Source organism: Narcine bancroftii, chromosome 1 (genome assembly GCF_036971445.1).
Source record: "Narcine bancroftii isolate sNarBan1 chromosome 1, sNarBan1.hap1, whole genome shotgun sequence".
In the NCBI taxonomy this organism is placed as follows: Eukaryota; Metazoa; Chordata; class Chondrichthyes; order Torpediniformes; family Narcinidae; genus Narcine; species Narcine bancroftii.
Window position 1 is genome coordinate 474,230,964 of NC_091469.1, and position 17,924 is coordinate 474,248,887.

Consider the following 17,924-nt stretch of genomic DNA (forward strand, 5'->3'; position numbering starts at 1 on the left):
TTGGTAACTTCCTCAAAAAATTCCATAAGATTAGTTAGTGGTAATTTTATAGGAACTTATCCTGTATTCTCAAAATTCTCAAAAAGGGGGGGAAAAGGGAAGGAAATAAGGAATAATGCCTTCTATCCCATCCTGGCAGTCTGCAACCAAACAACACCAATATCGATTTCTCAATTTCTGGTAACCCCCTTCCTCCATTCCCTCACTGTCCTCATTCCTTGGATATCTTTCCTTTTGCTGCCTGTCTTCCACACCTTCCTTCCCCCAACACCCCACCCCATTGGAGGAGCAGTACCTAATATTCAGTCGGGGCATTCTCCAACCGAGTGGCATTAACATTGGCTTCCCCGATTTTTGCTTGCCTCCTCCCCACTCTCCCTGTCTTCCCCATATCTTTCTTTTCCTCCAGCTCTCCACTTCCTTCTCTCTCCATTCACAGAGCCCACACCCCACCCCATTTGCCGGTGTGCCCTCCATCCTTTATCCACCTATTACCTCCTGCCTACCCCTCATCCTCATCCTACCCCTTCCCGCTACCATTTTGTTCGGGCACCTGCCTACATTTTGTTCAGGAAGGACTCAAGCCTGAAACTTTTATTATAAATCTTCATCTTTGCTGTATAAAGTACTCCATTTGACCAGTTGAGTTTCTAATCCCCACTTCTTTCCCTTCCCTTTTGCTATCACAGAGCATCATTAACAGCCCTCTTCCCCCTCCCCATCGCCTCTCAGCTCCTTCCCCCTCCCACCTATCATCTGCTTGCTTGTGCAGTTCCCCTTCCCCTCACCCCCACCTTCCGATGAGATTTTCATCCCTTCCCCAACAACTCTTACTAAACTAACTAGCACAGATGACCCCTTGTTGCCAACCCCTCTACTGAGGGTAATGGATCCTTTGTGCTTACCCTGTCTGGGTTACTTATGTTTTTATATATGTTGAGAACTGAACAATAAAGCATTAGCAAAATGTTAACGAGCTCAAAGGCAGCAAACATGTAAGATATTGATTTGACCTGTCCTGATAAATTTGTCAGCTCACTGGAATTAGCATTCTTCAGGAAACTTTTCTCTGACACTGATGAAGATAGAAATGAATTTAGATCATACATAAAAGAACTAGCAGCAGGAGCCAGCCATCTGGCCTGTCAAGCCTGTGCTGCCAATCAATATGATCACAGCGAGTCTGGCTGTGGACTCAGCTCCATTTATCCGCCTTTTGCTAGAGCTAACCTTTGAGGTACTTACTTGAGCAGATGACATGGCGATGTGGTAGAACTTTCCTCTGCCTCCCTGTGGGTTGGGGCGGATGAAAAAAAACTTGGTCCCGTCCTTGGAGAACAAAGGGGCCTCGTTCTGTGATCAGTGAGAACATTGACCCATTAGAATCAATTCACACATGGCAGCACAGTGAACCGGCAGCAATTGGAAGTGATATTCCATCGCACGGGGAACAGGAACCTTCTTCAGAAATGGGGAGCAAGCCGACTGCTTAACGGGACCGACATGTGGACAATGGGGAAGATGTTGAGCAAACAGAGTGAATCTGGAGGGACTCGACGGGTCTGGGGGCATCCGGTGAGAGGAATAGTCAGGCAACGCTTTGGATTGCATCAAGACTAAAGTGGCAAAGGGGAGATATCAAGCACAGAAGGGGTGATGCGGAGGGGCGGGGGGGGGGGGGGGGGGGGGGGAAGAGAGAAGTGCTTGGGGACTGGCCAAAATATTGGACAGAAGGTGGGATAGATGGGTTGGGGACAAGCCCACTGGTGGAAGGGGAAAGGAAAAGTTTTCCAAAAAACAGAGAATGCTGTTTCGTCGGGTCGTACTTGTGTAATCAGATGACAATAAACTTCACTTGAAAGATTTGAGAGAAAGATGAGAGTGAGAACAGGTAAAGGAGATGGGAAATTGGAACTGGACAGGGGTAAGGATTACCTAATCCATGTTCACGATATTGGGTAAGGCTATCCAGAAGGAACGTGATGCATTGCTGTTCAGGTTGGAATGGTGAGGGGAAAATCCCTCAGTGATAGATTGATTGGTGAATGCAAGGAAAAATCTTGTTGGAACTTTCACCATCTGCTGTGGAGTCAAGCAATCTGCACTGTCCTTTGACAAGCTTTGATGGGTCTTAGACTGTACCCTTTGGAGTTCAGAAGGATGAGGGGGGACCTCAGAGAAGCATTTGAAATGTGGCAAAGTTGTTTCCCATGGTAGGGGAGTCTAGTTCAAGAGAGCACAATTTAGGATTGAAGGGCACCCATTTAAAACAGAAATGTGGAGGAAATTCTTTAGCCAGATTGTGGTGAACATCTGGAATTTGCTGCCATGGGTGGCTGTGGAGGTATTTAAGGGAGAGATTGATAAGTATCTTAACAAGTCAGGCTATAAAAGGTTATGGGGATAAGGCAGCGGAGTGCGGCTGAGAGGGAGAATGGATCGGCTTATGATGGAATGGTGGAGCAGACTTGATGGGCCAAATGGCCTATTTCTGTTCCTATATTTTATGGTCTAGTGGTCTTTAGCATTTGGCCAGCTCAGTCAGCAGTGATGCCACTGACGATGGACAATGACCTTCTCCACCACCCAGGGTCTACTCTGTGATGGTGGCCCTCCTGATGCCTACTCCAAATGATGTCCCACATGGAGCAGCTGAGGGGGTGGGCGCAATAAAAGGTAATCAGCAGGAGGTTTCCATAGATCCCTCAAAGTCACCATGCAAGATTGAGTTCAAGAGCTGGGAGGCAATGGTGCAGTGCCCCTGGGTTGACTTGCATTTAACTAAAGCCTTTGCTCTTCCAGCTGTGACTCATGGATCATGGTTTTGGTGTTTGAAAATTTTGATTGGATTGCTTTGATTCTACCTCCAACAAAGAATAGAGTTAGGTGCCACTGTGCAAAATAAGGCTCAATCAAATTCTGGTTAGTCCACACTTGGAGTATTGCATTTAGTTCTGGACGCCTCATTGCAGCAAGGCTGTAGATGCTTTGGAGTGAGCACAGAGGTGGTTTACCAGGATGTGGATGGAAAAGCGATGTTGACAGAACTAGGACTTTTCTCCTTGGAGTGACGAAGAATGAGAGGTGATTTAATAGAGGTGCATAAGATTTCGAGGGCCTGAGATTGCATGGTCAGCCAGCATCTTTTTCCTAGAGTGACAGTCACAAATTTTAGAGGACAGCTGTTAAGGTGAATGTCAGAATGTTTATGGGAGATGTCAGAGTTAAGTTTTTTTACCCAGAGAGTGGTGGGTGCCTGGTGATGGAGACTGGTACAATAGGGACATGCAAAAGACTCCTGGATAGGTACATGGATAAAAAAAAAAGAGGTGGTGAAGTATTAGACTGTTGTGGAGTAGGTTGGCACAACATCATGGGTTGTACTGTACTGTAATGTTCTATGCTTCCTGGCTCAAGGGTAAGCTGAAGCCATAAGATTCACAGGATCAGGAGTCAACATTGAGATAAGTTTTCTCCTGGTTCTATACCAGTGTGTTCCACCTCTGCTAGGTCTGCCATGCAGTGGCACAGAATATACCCAGGAACGTAGCTGATTGGGATGTCGACTGGAAGGACCATGACTCAGAGTATGACTACATCAGGGTGTCGCTTGACAAGTCTGCGAGATGGGTCTACCAAGAATAGCGCAAGTTCCCAAATGTTGGTGAGGAGGGCTTTATAGGGTTAACAAGGCCCTTTGTGCCATTATGTTTTCCAGTGTCCTGGTCGATTCCATCCAGTTTTGATTATTTGTAGATTTCTAGCAGTTCATTACAAGTGAACGGTTTGCTAAATAAATGTGGTGTAATGCAATTCATTTTTTTGGGGGTTGGGGTGGTTTAATGAGAATAGGACATACACCACGAATAGAAAGGTCCCAGAGAGTATTGAGGAACAGCAGGAACTTGGTGTACAAGTCCATTCTGGCATGCATTAGTTGGACCATTGAATACAAGAGCAAGCAGGTTATGCTCTAACTTCATAAAACATTGGTCAGACCTCAGCTGGAGTACTGCAAGTATTTCTGGTTACCATATTATAGAAAGGATGTGATAACACTGGAGTGAGTATGAAGGAGATTGACAAGGATGTTGCCTGGAATCGAGCATTTCCATTATGAGAAGAGACTGGAGACTCTGGGTCTGTTTTCTCTGGACCGGAAGATATTAAAAGTTGACATGATGATTGCCAAAACAAATCCCCCATGTCAGAGGTGGATAAAAATAGAGGATGAATTACCATAAGGGTAATAAATTTTGAGGAGATCGAAGCGTGATTTTTTTTCACCCAGAGAATGGAGAACTTGAGAGAGATAATCACTAACCGAATTTATGATGCCTTGAAATGAATATGTGAATCCTGTTGGGAGATGGGGAGGTGAATCCCATCAGGAGAGAAGGCTGTGGACCACATACTGGGGAATGGGATTAATTTGGATTGGTGGCCAATGGTCTGCAAAGGCAAATTGGCTGCCTGAATCTGATAACATAGGTACTTGAGTGCACGAGTGTGCATGCATGTACATGAACACACACTCACACACACACACACACACACACACACACACACACACACACACACACATGGGGACCCACACACACACAAACATGCACATGCACATAGGTGCCCATATGATCACAACATGTGTGCACACATACATAATCAGTGACTTTGTCATATATGCACATGGACACATAACCCTTCCTCCCCAGATACACACATGAATGTATTAATGTAAGCACACAGGCACACTCACAGATGCACATATGGACACAACATGTGCATACACACATATGTGGAGTTATTAATGCATTCATAGAGATACTCCTCACACACACACATGAGCATCTATGGACACACTGAGTTTGAACCTTCAGGTTAATTTTTTTAAAGTTCTTGTCCTCACACTGCAAACTCAGCTAAGATTTTAATTGGTGAACTTAGCTGAGTTTTTAATTGGTGGAAGTTTCAAAGTTTACCAAAAAAGAAAATTCCAATTGACTCCGAAGAAATGGACTTTAATCTTCAATACTCAGTGCCTAATTTGTAAGTATTAAAGATAAAACTAGCTTTATCTTCAAACATTGACTGATAGCCCACTCTGGGCTGGTCAATAAACCCTTAAAAGAGAATAGAAGAGATTGAGCTGCCATCACAAATAAATCAGGAGCCTGTGAAGGTTTCCCAGGGCCACAGAGATTTCAAATGTTTCATTACTCTATCCATTTTATGCCAGATCACATTGGTTCTTAAATCAGGCTTTGACAATGTACTGTGAACATAATGAAGGATTCTACTTTCATTTTTGTCCCTTTAGCGATGTACAATCAGCATTTGTGTTCCTTTAATAATAGTTATTCTTCCAATCCATCATTCCATATTGCCATGGGTTTAACCTTTCCACAGCTTTGCCTTCTCCATTTAATTTCTTGTCTGGATCACCTTGGGAGCCTGTGGGTAACTGTTTGCAGTGGTCACAGAATCCCAGCAGGTCTTTTGAGCTGCTTAACATGGTAAGTAGTGTTTCCAAAATGTCAGGTCCTGATGTGGCTTTGCTCATGAGCGACTATTCACCTTTTCTCTAGTGGATAGCTCAGACACTGTTAAAGCAGTCATGACATTTGGAGGTGGAAAGTGAGGCTCACCAAGGCTATGTTATGTAACCCTTCACTCAACTCAAATTTGTGGGAGGCTCAATATTTTATGGCCTTCAGGCTCTTGAAGCTTTACATTCATTTTCATAAAATAGATAACAAAAGTTTCCAAATCTGGAGCATTGTGAGCAGTTTTGGTCACGTAACTACAGGAAAGAATAAGATAGAAAGAGTGCAGAGAAGATTTGTGAGGATGTTGCCCAGACCTCAGAGTTACAGGGAAAGGTTAAACAGGTTAGGACTTTATAACCTTGAGCACAGAAGAATGAGGGGAAATTTGATAGAGGTATTTAAAATTATGAGGGGATAGATAGAGTAAATGTAGGTAGTTTTTTTTTCCACTGAGACTGCAGTCAGGAGACTCTCACTGGGCTGTGGACTGCTGGAGACTGGCTTGAACTGGCTGGAGATGTACCAGGTATCGGAACCGGGATGTTATCACAGTTCCTGCCTCCATCCCCTCCTCTGGTAGTTCAAGCCAGATACCAACTATGCGGTGTGTGAAAATTTTACCCTGCGGGTCTTCTTAAGATTTGACATCTGGCTGAGCGAAACGTGCTTGGTTTAGCTGATATCTACATGTTGGGAGCCTGGGCTACTTGCATCCTGTCACATGAGAGCTTCACTCAACAGGAGGACCTACAAGGGGTGCATCCTTATTCAGGAACTGACCAGATTGGGAATCCAGGAATACAATAGTGCAGCAGTGAAAGGTAGGGTTTGCTTCGGTTGGTGGGAGGGGGTGTCCCCACTCCCAGTGAGGTCAGATTTCACACGTCCCATAAAATGTGGGTTATAATTCTGCAAGCGGGCAATGCATATGAAAGAATCTCAGCATCTAGGCCAATGGGATCTCTGACCCCCCCACCTCCCCCCCTTACAGGAGCATCAAAATCAGGACGGCCAGGCTGGGAAATGGCTTCTTCCCACAGGCTGTGAGATTGATGAAGGGTATCCTGTAACTTTGGGTCTCTTATAAATGAGATGAGTAAATTATTCCAAAATAATTAAATATATTGATTTTATGCATATTGTGTGCATGTGTGTGCACTGTGGTCTGAAGAAATGCTGTTTGATCTGATTGTATATGTACAGTCAGATGATAATAGACAGGATAAAAAAATATACACAGAGAGAGAGAGAGAGAGAGAGAAGTATGCCATTCACTTGGTTTCTCTCTTACCTGTCTGGATAGCCAGCTTTCACTCTCATCTTCATGTTTCTGAAAGTCAATAATATCAGGGTGAGGTGCTCACATCAGAACCAAACAGAATACTACAGCACATAAACAAGCCCTTTGGCCCATCTAGCCCAATTCTGCCCAATCCCACATTCCAAAGACATACAGGATTAGTAGACTCATGGTCACAGGCTTGTAGGCTGGAAGGGCCGTGTTACTGTGCTGTGACTCTAATTACATTAAACAAATGAAAAAAATATATTTTTAATCTCAACCATTAATCTCAAGGGAACTGAATTCTGGCAGCTGATCACAACTCGCACATCAGATAAACACCTCACCGGAACTGCATGGGAGCAGGAACGAGTGGAGATTGGCTGCTGAGGTTCACGAGCTGGTTCACTACCTCTCGCTGGTGGTCTGGGAAACAGAAATAGGATATCCAGCCCATCGATTCTGCCCTGCCATTCAATCAGGAGCTGATCCAATTTCCCTTTCAGCCCCACTCCCTGGACTTCTCCCCATTAACTTTGATGCCCTGGCTAATCAAGAACCAACAAATCTCTGCCTCAAATACACCCAATGACCTGGCCTCCACAATCACCTGTGGCAACAAATTCCACAGATTTACGACCCTCTGGCTAAAGAAATTTCTCCACATCTCTGTTCTAAAAGGAAGCCCTTCAATCCTAATCTCTTGACCTATCCTCCCACTGTGGGAAACAACCTTTCTACATCTACTCTATACATGCCTTTCAACATTTGAAATGTTTCACTGTGATACCCTTCATTTTCCTAAATTCCAATGAGTACAGGCCAAGAGAGCCATCAAATGCTCTTCATATAACCCTTTCATTCTCAGAATCATCCTTCTGAATCACTTCTGAACGCTCTCTTACGTAAGCACATCCTTTTGTAAATGAGGAGCTTAGAACTGTTCACATGATCCATGTGAGGTCTCACCAGTGCCCTATAAGGCCTCAACATCACATCCACGCTCTTGTATTCTATTCCTGTTGAAATGAATGCCAGCATTGGATTTGCCTTCATCACCACTGATTCAACCTGCAAGTTTATCATCGGGGCAGCCTGACTCAACCTGCAAGTTTATCATCGGGGCATCCTGAACAAGATCTCCCAGCTCACTTTGCATTTTCAATTTTCTCCCCATTTAGAAAATAGTCTGCCGATTTATTTTTTTCTACCGAAGTGCATGACCATACATTTTGGAACACCACTAGCAAATGGCAACCAACCAGAATATGATCTCTGTATTCCAACCCTCTGCTTCCTGCCAACCAGCCAATGTTTTACCCACACTAGGTTTCCTTTATACTATGGGCTCTTATCTTGTTAAGTAACTTCACGTGCAGCACCTTGCCAAAGACTTTCTGAAAATCAAAATACACATCTACTGTATCTTCTTTATCTAGCCTGCTTGTTGCCTCTTCAAAGATTCCAATAAGCAGGTGTAGCAAGATTTTCACTTAAGGAAACCATGCTGGCTTTGACCTATCTTGTTATGTACCTCCAGATACTCCATAATCTCATCCTTTACCATAATCTCCAACATCTTCCCAGTCACTGACGTCAGACTAACTGGTCTATAGTTTCCATTCTGCTGCCTCCTTCCCTTCTCGAATAGTGGGGTGACATTTACAATTTTCCAATTCTCCAGGACCATACCAAACCTATTGATTCCTGAAAGATCATTACCAATGCCTGCACAACTTCTACCGTGATTTCTTTCAGAACCTGAGGGCAATCCATCTGGTCCAGGAGACTTATCCACCCTTTGACCATTCAGCTTACTGAAATAGTAACTGCACTTAGTTCCCTTCCCTAATACCCTTCGACAACCGGCATGCTGCTCATGTCTTCCACAGCGAAGACTGATGTAAAATCTTCATTTAGTTCCTCTGACATCTTCTAGTCTTCCATTATTATTTCTCCAGCAGCATTTTCTAGTGATCCTATATCTACTCTCATCTCTCTTTTACTCTTTATATATGTGAAGAAGCTTTTTGCATCCTCTTTGATATCATTTGCCAGCCTACTTTCATACATCATCTTTTCCCTCCTTATGAATTTTTTAGTTACCTTCTGCAAGTGTTTTAAAACTTCCCAATCCTCTATCTTCTGACTAACTTTTGATACCATAAAGTCAGAGCTGTTTGTCTTCATTCACCTTTGTGCAAATGCCTGTCGTTGCCTCACATAAGGTCAGGATGGAAACATTCTGGGGCCTGTTCAGCCAGTTCACTGCCAATTTGGTGCTGCTAGCCCATGTTACCATGGTAACATAATATTCCCTGGAAAGAAAAAAAAGGAAAGAACAGTTTGAGACAAGACATTGATCTGAAACCCAAGGCCTAGTGTGAAAAGACGCTGTTTGACAATCATGAACCACTTGCCCTCATCAGCCAGAGTTCCCTTATCCTGCCAGCTAACAGGAACACAGAGATGTGTGTCCCTTAACTCTCCCTGACTCACCTTTAAATACCTCCCAACTTGACAAGTTTCCTTCCACCAAGCAGGAGCCCGTCCTACTTGAGCTCCTGTCTAACACCATCATGCTCCAATTTAAGAGTTTCACTGAGTGAAACAAGAAAGCCTGCAGATGCTGGGCTTGAATGCAATAAGCAAACGTGATGGAGAAACTCAGCACATCACGAAGCATCCATATAAAGAGTAACCAACATTTCAGGCCTGGGCCCTTCGTTAGGTATAAGCAAAAATAGCCCAGGCCTGAAACATTAGACACCTTTACTTCTTCCCTAAGCTGCGTGACCTGCTGAGTTTCTCCAGCACCTTTGTGCATTGCATTAAGTTTTTAACTTCTGGTCCAGTCTTATCATTTCCAATAACTATTTTAAATCTAATAGAATGATGGTCACTGGTCACCAAGTGATTCCCAGTTGACTCTTCAGCCATTATCCTTGGTTCATTTCCTAACAAGTGGCTTCTTGTTGCGGCCTCTCACGTAGGGTTGTTAATATCTTGCTTGAGAAAACGTCCCTGGATGCGTTTCACAAATCCTCAGATGTGCTGAGAAACCCAGCAGGTCACGCAGCCTCCGTAGGAAGTAAAAAGTAACCAACGTTTCGTGCCCGGGCCCCTCATCAAGTAAAAGCAAAAACTGCCCAGGCCAGGCTACCTAATATTCCGACTGGGCACTCCCCAGCCAGATGGAATTAATATCGACTTCTCCGGTTTCTGCTAGCCCACTCCCCATTCTCCCTCTCTTTCCCATTCTTTCAGCTCTCCGCCCCCTTCCCTCTCCATTCACAGAGCCATCCACCCCCATCCCTTTGTTTGCTGGTGCGCCCTCTCTCTCTTATCCATTACCTCCTGCCAGTGGGACACCCCCCATTTTATTCAGACAGCTGTCTACATTTTGCTAAACCCTCGAAGAAGTGCTCAAGCCTGAAAAGTTGGTTATGTACCTTTATTTTTGTTACATAAAGTACCTGCTGAATTTCTCCAGCTTTGTGTTTTCACCAGGCTTCAATCATTGGCTATTCTTTACTACCTGTGGACGCCGTTATGAGTTTCTCCAGCATGTTTATGTATTCCACTCCCACCCCAGCATCCGCAGACTTCCTCAACTTCTCAAATCCTGCCCCCTTAAACCCCTTAGCATTGTGACATTCCCCGTCAAAATTATGGAAATTAATCTGAAAAACCATTGCAACGTTACAGCAATTCCTGACCTATTTGCTCCCCGTTGTTGTCAATACTCCCATCAAAGTGATCTCCCTCTTGTTATTTCTCAGTGGCATAGTGGACAGTGAAAGCTATCTCAGATAACAGCAGGATCGAGATTGCATTGGGAATGTGGGAGAAGGAATGGCAGATGAAACTTGATTCAAACAAGTGTGGCATTTTGGGAGATTAAACCAGGGCAGACCCTACACGGCCTCGGGGAGTGTCGCAGAACAAAGGCTCCTGGGGATACATGTAGATGTTAAAACTCTGTGTTTATGATTTATGGTTGTTTTATGACTTTCCCTTTAAGGATTATTGTTTTTGTAGAGTTACCGTAGTTACTGTGTAATATGTCGTAATATCCAAGCAGACGAGGAGCTCATTTTCATTCTTGGAATAACCATGGAAGGAGAGTAAACTCACTCAAGAAATTTTCTTTTTTCATTATTATTCATTATTCATTATTTATTATCATTTAAATTTGTTTATAATTTTTTGAAGTTGAATATCATTATCATTTAAATATTTTTGTTTTACTCATCATTATGAAGTACGAAGCTATGAAAATGTTTATTCGCTTTCATCAACAAAAAATTAAAGCTATTTACAGCTGCAATTATGAAGTTTGATTTATTTGGATGAATAGGATACAATTCAAAATATTGAGGTTTACCTTGCTTAAAAGACAACATGTTTTGAGATTGGGAAGTATTAAAAACTGGGAAGTGTCATCTACAGTACAGGCACAGAGGTCCACGAAAGTGGTGACGCAGGTGGACAGGACGTTGAAGAAGGCAATTGGCATACTACGTCAGGGCAATGAGTACAGGAGCAGGGGCATCATGGTGCAACTGTTCGATACATTGGTGAGACCACATTTGGGGTATTGTGCACATTTTTGGTCACTCAACTACACGGAAGGTCCTGTAACACTGGACACAGTTCAGTAAAGATATATAAGAATGGTACCAAAACTGGAAGGCTTGAATAATAAGGACATTCTGGAAAGGCTGGGACTTTTCTAAGATGCAGAGAAATAAATAGGATGAGCTTGGTCAGAATGGACATTGGGCCGAAGGGTCAGTTTCCTTCTTATGGAATGCTATGACTCTATGGAGACCCATATACCCTCACTGTACAATCCCCCAAACACCCTTTGTAAGTAATATTCTTCCTATTCAAAGACACAACTACCTATCCTCACCTTCCTCCAACTCTTTTCATACCTGTAGTACCTGTACCTTGGAACACTGAGCTACGCTGTTCCTCCACCATGTTTCCGTAATAACTATAATATCATAATCCTAGGAACTTTTCCGTGCACTGTGTAACTGCCACCTCACCCTGCCTGGCCACTTCCTCCTGCTTTGATCCCTCTCTCTCTGCTTCCCCTCAGAATTGTGTCCGCATGTTGATGATGTAACTTTTCCTTCCACTTGCCATTGAAACTTTAAAGATCTATTTCCGAGATCACAGATCAGATGCAAGATACAACAATTAGCCAGAAAGAAAATAAAGATGGGGAAGGGGTTGGGGAGAAGGAAGGGTGGGGGGGGGGGGGGTTGGGTGTTGACTTTACTTCATTCTCGTGTCATCTGGTGGGATCATCTCACGTGTGTGTGTTGGTCCATTTAAATTCACCACATACAGGGAAATGGTCGGGTTCTCTTGTCCAGCCTGTAGGTAAAGGGGAAAGAACGGCTTTAACAATAGAGTAATGATCATTTGAACAAAATGTGCTGTTTATGGAATAAGTGCATTTGTTCAAGGGCCTTTAAGTTTATAAGTAACATTTGTTAAAATTTACCTCTATTCAAAGAAACATAGGCAACACAGTCAATGAAAATTGAATTTGAATTACGACATACAGCATGGTAACAGGCCCTTTCATCCCAGAAGTCCGTGCTGCCCAAATACACCCAATTAAACTGAAACCTCTACATATTTAGAAGGGTGGGAGGAAACTGAAGAACTCGGAGGAAAGCCATGCTGACAGGGGGAGAATGTACAAACTCCTTACAGACAGTGCGGGATTCGAACCAAGGATGTTGGTGCTGTAACAGCGTTGCACTAACCACGATGTGAATTGTGCCACCCATGCAGCAACTTCTTTTGAAGAAGACCGCAGAGCCCACCTCACTGACAAAAGGCAAAGGAGGAAAAACCCAACACCCAACCCCAACCCCACCAATTCTCCCCTGCAACCGCTGCAACCGTGTCTGCCTGTCCCGCATCGGACTTGTCAGCCACAAACGAGCCTGCAGCTGACGTGGACATTTACCCCTTCATAAATCTTCGTCTGCGAAGCCAAGCCAAAGAAAGAATAGTTTGACATACATTTGCTCCTTATTCATTTCTATACTCTCCTGCATGTTTTATTTGGAGTGAGTTTGAACTCTCCAGCCCCGCCACCTTATATAAGTAACTTTGCTGCTTACCTTCGGATAAGGGTATACTCTCCCGGTTGGATACAAGGAGTTAAGGTACATCGGGATTTCCATCATGGGAACCCTCGAATCATTGATTGTGGCGTAGGCCAGCCTGGCGCCATCCGGAGACCACCAGTGAGCCACGTTGGTTTTCAGGAATTCCTCTGTAAGGAGAAGAGTGGCACCACCGTAAGAGAGAATCCGCCGGTCAACAGAATTTGCTGGTCTACACTTCATGGAATTTAAAGAACCTGAACTTCTGAATCACAATCAGGATGTATCGTCATGCACATGTCATGAAATTCGTTGCTTTGCTGAAGCATCATAGGGCAAACATTTATATCAACCACATTACAAAATAAATAAAAATAGTGCAAGCAAACAAAAAAAGACAAATTGTTCATTCAGAAATCTGTTGGCAGAGGGGAAGAAGCTGTCCTTGCTGACGGTGATGGATTAACCATTAGGCTGAAGCCCAGGGGCCCAGAAGGGAAGAGGGCCCCTCACAGCCTCTTGTCAATATGGGCTCACGTTAGTCCTGGACCCACCTGTCAATCAAGGCTTGTGGAAGTACTCCGTTCACCTGTCAATCAGCAGGGGGGTCTCAGTTCCATCAATCAATTCGGGCTCCGCCGCTCCCGATGCGACCAGTCATTCAATGCTCGTGTTTGTGCGCGCAAGTCTGAGGTCCGCCTCCCGCAGCAGAGCTCGGCTCATGCAGCGTCACTCACGGGAGGTTTTCTTTTTTTAAAAGGACTCTCCCTTCTCTTGTGTTATTTTGTATCAAGACATTTTTTTTTAAGAACTGATTTTATTTATCCTTTTGTAACTAACAGAATTTTCATATTATCCAGGGCTCGCAACAGCTTCTATAAGGTAAAGTTTTGTTCGATTTTCCATGAAGTTTTTCCTCCCCACTTCCAACCAAATACCAACTGGTGTATTTCCAGCACCTACCCGGCAGATAAATTTAGATTATGTGAGGGCATCACGGTCAAAGACTAATAAATGGAACAATTTCACTTCATTCTATACAATGGAGGGTGTGGGCCAGGGGGGCACGGTTGGGGGGGGGGCCTTTCTGAAGCTCAGCCTATTGGCCAGGTGGTAGTTAATCCGCCACTGCCCTTTGAGTGCTCGCCTTCAGGCTCCTGCACCTTTTTCCCGATGGTAGAAGAGTGAAGAGGACATGGCCTGGGTGGTGGGGGTCCTTGAGGATAGAGGCTGCTTTCTTAAGACACCGCCTCTAGTAGGTGTCCTGGAGGAATTGGTGGCGTCTGGTGCCGTGATGCTGATTTAGCAAGCCTCTGGAACTTGTTTTGTACTGAGCGTTGGTGCTTCATTTCTAGAGAGTAATGCAACAAGCCAGAATGCTTTCCACAGTATGCCTGTAGAGGTTTTTAAGAGTCTTCGGTGACCTAATAAATCTCTTCAAACTCCTTACAAAGTATAACTGTTAGAGAGCCTTCTTTGTGATTGCATTGACATGGAGGCTCCAGGACAGATCCTCAAAGATGTTGATATCCAGGAATTTGAAGTTTACTTTATGATTTCAGAGAGAAATCAGTTGATGACTTACTTCTGAAGTGTGAAAATGCACTCCAACAGGCTTAAAGCATCCTGCACTCCCCACCCATTCACTGGGGCCTTAGTTTCTACGGACCCCACCCATTCACTGGGGCCCTGGTTCCTGCATTTCCCACCCATTCACTGGGGCCCTAGTTCCTGCATTCCCCACCCATTCACTGGGGCCCTGGTTCCTGCATTCCCCACCCATTCACTGGGCCCCTAGTTTCTACAGACCCCACCCATTCACTGGGGCCATAGTTCTTACATTCTCCACCCATTCACTGGGGCCCTAGTTCCTGCATTCTCCATCCATTCACTGGGGCCCTGGTTCCTGCATTCCCCACCCATTCAATGGGCCCCTAGTTTCTACAGACCCTACCCATTCACTTGGGCCCTGGTTCCTGCACTCCCTACTCATTCACTTGGGCCCTGGTTCCTACATTCCCCACCCATTCACTAGGCTCCTAGTTTCTACAGACCCCACCCATTCACTGGGGCCCTGGTTCCTGCATTTCCCACCCATTCACTGGGCCCCTAGTTCCTATGGACCCCACTCATTCACTGGGGCCCTGGTTCCTGCATTCCCCACCCATTCTCTTGGCCCCTAGTTTCTATGGACCCCACCCATTCACTGGGGCCCTGGTTCCTGCATTCCCCACCCATTCTCTTGGCCCCTGGTTTCTACAGACCCCACCCATTCACTGGGGTCCTGGTTCTTACATTCTCCACCCATTCAATGGGGCCCTGGTCCTTGCGTTCCCCACCCATTTACTGTGGCCCTGGCTCCTTTGGACCCCACCCATTCACTGGGGTCTGGTTTCTGTATTCCATGTCCACTTGCTAGGTTTCTGGTTCTGTTGACATTTTAAGTTTCCAAGGGCCTTGTTTCCCATGTTCCCTTTAAACAAACTGGGTTGACTGGAATCTCACTGTATGGTATCTAAAAAACGTGAACCAATAGCTTGTTGGAGTATAAAGAAGGTAACATCTGATATTCCAGTTGAATCTGCTAATTCGGCATCAGTTATGTCCCAAGAGAACTGGATGAACAGTTTTACTGCATATCATCTTCAGATTCAAGGGTAATTTATTTCCGACATTTAAATGGACCTGCATTTGGTTAAATATGCACAGTTTAGCTGTACATTTCTCAACACTCTTTCACCCACTATAACTATAACCTTCACCCTGTACTTATTCAACCTCTTGTACATAAGTGTGAGTTGACAAAGCTTTTCACTGTGAAAACAAATAATTCAATTAGATTCAGAGAGTGAGAAACCAGGGGATATGAATTATAGAAATTAATAGAAAGATTAGAGAGAACAAAGTATTATTGAGGTCCCTTTCCATCCAGCTCATAGTATCTTTGACCTACTACCATCAAGATGCATCTTGGAAGGTCAAACCTGAGGGATGAGTATAGGGTTAATGGTTGGATACTTAACAGTGTGGAGGAACAGAGGGTCCTTGGGTCCAAATCCATGCCTCTCTCAAGATTGCTGCACAGGTTGGTAGAATAGTTAAGAAGGCCTATGGGATGCTGGGCTTCATTAGTTGGGGGACTAAGTTCAAGAGTCAAGAGATCATGCTGTTGCAGCTCTACAAATCTCTACTGAGACCATATTTAGAATATTGTGTTCAGTTCTGGTCACCTCATTAGAGAAAAGATGTGGAAGCTATGGAGAGGATGCAGAGGAGATTTACCAGGATGTTTCCTGGATTGGAAAAAAAAACCCTTATGAGGAAAGATTAGCAGAGCTGGGACTTTTCTCTTTGGAACGTAGAAGGATGAGAGTTGACTTAATAGAAGTCTACAAGATTCTGAGAGGCATAGATAATGTAGACAGCCGGCACTTTTTTCCCAGGGCGGGAATAGCAAACACCAGAGGGCATCTGTACAGAGTGAAAGGAGGGAACTTTAGGGGAGACATCAGGGGTACATTTGTTTTTAATCAGAGAGTGGTGGATGCCTGGAATGTCTTGCTAGGAGATGGTGGTGGAGGCTGAATCATTAGGGACATTTAAGAGAATCCTAAGCAGGCACATGGATGGAAGGAAAATAGAGAGTTATGAGGTAGGAAGGGTTTAGTATTTTTTGGGAGGAATTTATAGGTGATCAGAACATCGTTGGCCATAGGGCTGTGCTGTAATATTCTGGGTTCTAAGAAGGAGGTACAGGAGCATCATGATCAGGGCCACCAGGTGGGAAATAGCTTCTTTCTGCTGGCTGTGAGATCGATGAACAGTATCTTGTAACCAAGTAAACCAATGCAAAATATTTACGAGGGATTAGAGGAGGGTACTTGGATTAGTGCAGACGAGAAGAGCCAAATTGGCCTGTTTCTGTGCTGTAATTGTTATATGATTATATAGTTATATATTTATTTTAAATTATATCTTTACATATTTTTGTGATTATTATGTGCTGGGTGTTATGTGTGTGAGCCGTGATCAGGAGAAACGCTGTTTTGTCGGACTGTGTATGAACAGTCAGATGATTATAAACGTGAACTAGATCTTGAGAAAAGGGAAATGTTTTTCACACCAAAGGCGGTAGGGGGATGAACGCACGATCTGAAAAGGCAGTGGTGGCAAAACCCGCCTCATATTTAAGCCGTACTTGAAGAGACCCGAACTGCAAATTGACTTTGTGCTGGAAACTAGGATTGGGTTGAATCACTCTTTTTTCTTGACCAGGTTGAACATGACTTACACATTCTGAAGACAGACATGCTTTTAATAGGTTTAATCGGTCTCATGGTTATATTTTGGCAGCACAAGGCTCGTGGGCCAGAAACCCAGAAGGGCCTGTAGTTGTACAGTGTTGCATATGTAAATTTTAAAAATATGATGAACCAAATGACTCCTACTATATTATTAACTTCCTCCTCTAACTTCCTGCATTGTTAACTTCATATCTGTTATTTTTTTCCTTGTTAATTTTCTCTATTAACTTTGGTCCTAGGAAGTTAATTACAGTAGAGAAACAGACCCCTTCGGACCTTCTAGTCCATGTGGAACCATTTTTTTTTTGCCTGGTCTCACTGACCTGCACCCAGTCCATAGCCCCTCCATACCTCTCCCATCCTTGTACTTGTCCGAATTCTTCTTAAATGCTAAAATTGAGCCTGTATTCAGCACCTCAGCTGGCAGCTCATTCTACACTCCCACTACTCTCTGTGTGAAGAAGCACTCCTTCATGTTCCCCTTAAACTTTCCCCCTTTCATTCTTAATCTATGTCCCCTGGTTTGTACCTCATCTACTTTCAGTGGAAAAAAGTCTTTCTGCATTTACTCACAATTTTAAATACAGTACAATTCCGATTATCTGAAATGGTCAGGACTGGGCTCATTTCAGATAAACGGTCTTTTTGGAGAACT

At 44.1% G+C, this 17,924-nt stretch overlaps 1 protein-coding gene across 4 annotated transcripts in view; it reads right to left on the minus strand.

Moving 5' to 3' along the window:
* The window catches only part of dpp6a (dipeptidyl-peptidase 6a), an 810,473-nt gene that overhangs the window by 89,821 nt on the left and 702,728 nt on the right, over nucleotides 1-17,924 (minus strand). For all 4 annotated transcript variants that reach the window (XM_069914792.1, XM_069914791.1, XM_069914794.1 and 1 more), the window contains exons 9-13: nucleotides 12,981-13,135; nucleotides 12,122-12,219; nucleotides 9,023-9,146; nucleotides 6,838-6,876; nucleotides 1,246-1,353 (exon numbers count right to left, since the gene is read on the minus strand). In XM_069914792.1, coding sequence (XP_069770893.1) covers nucleotides 1,246-1,353; nucleotides 6,838-6,876; nucleotides 9,023-9,146; nucleotides 12,122-12,219; nucleotides 12,981-13,135 — 524 coding nt within the window. The remainder of the gene's footprint in view (nucleotides 1-1,245; nucleotides 1,354-6,837; nucleotides 6,877-9,022; nucleotides 9,147-12,121; nucleotides 12,220-12,980; nucleotides 13,136-17,924) is intronic.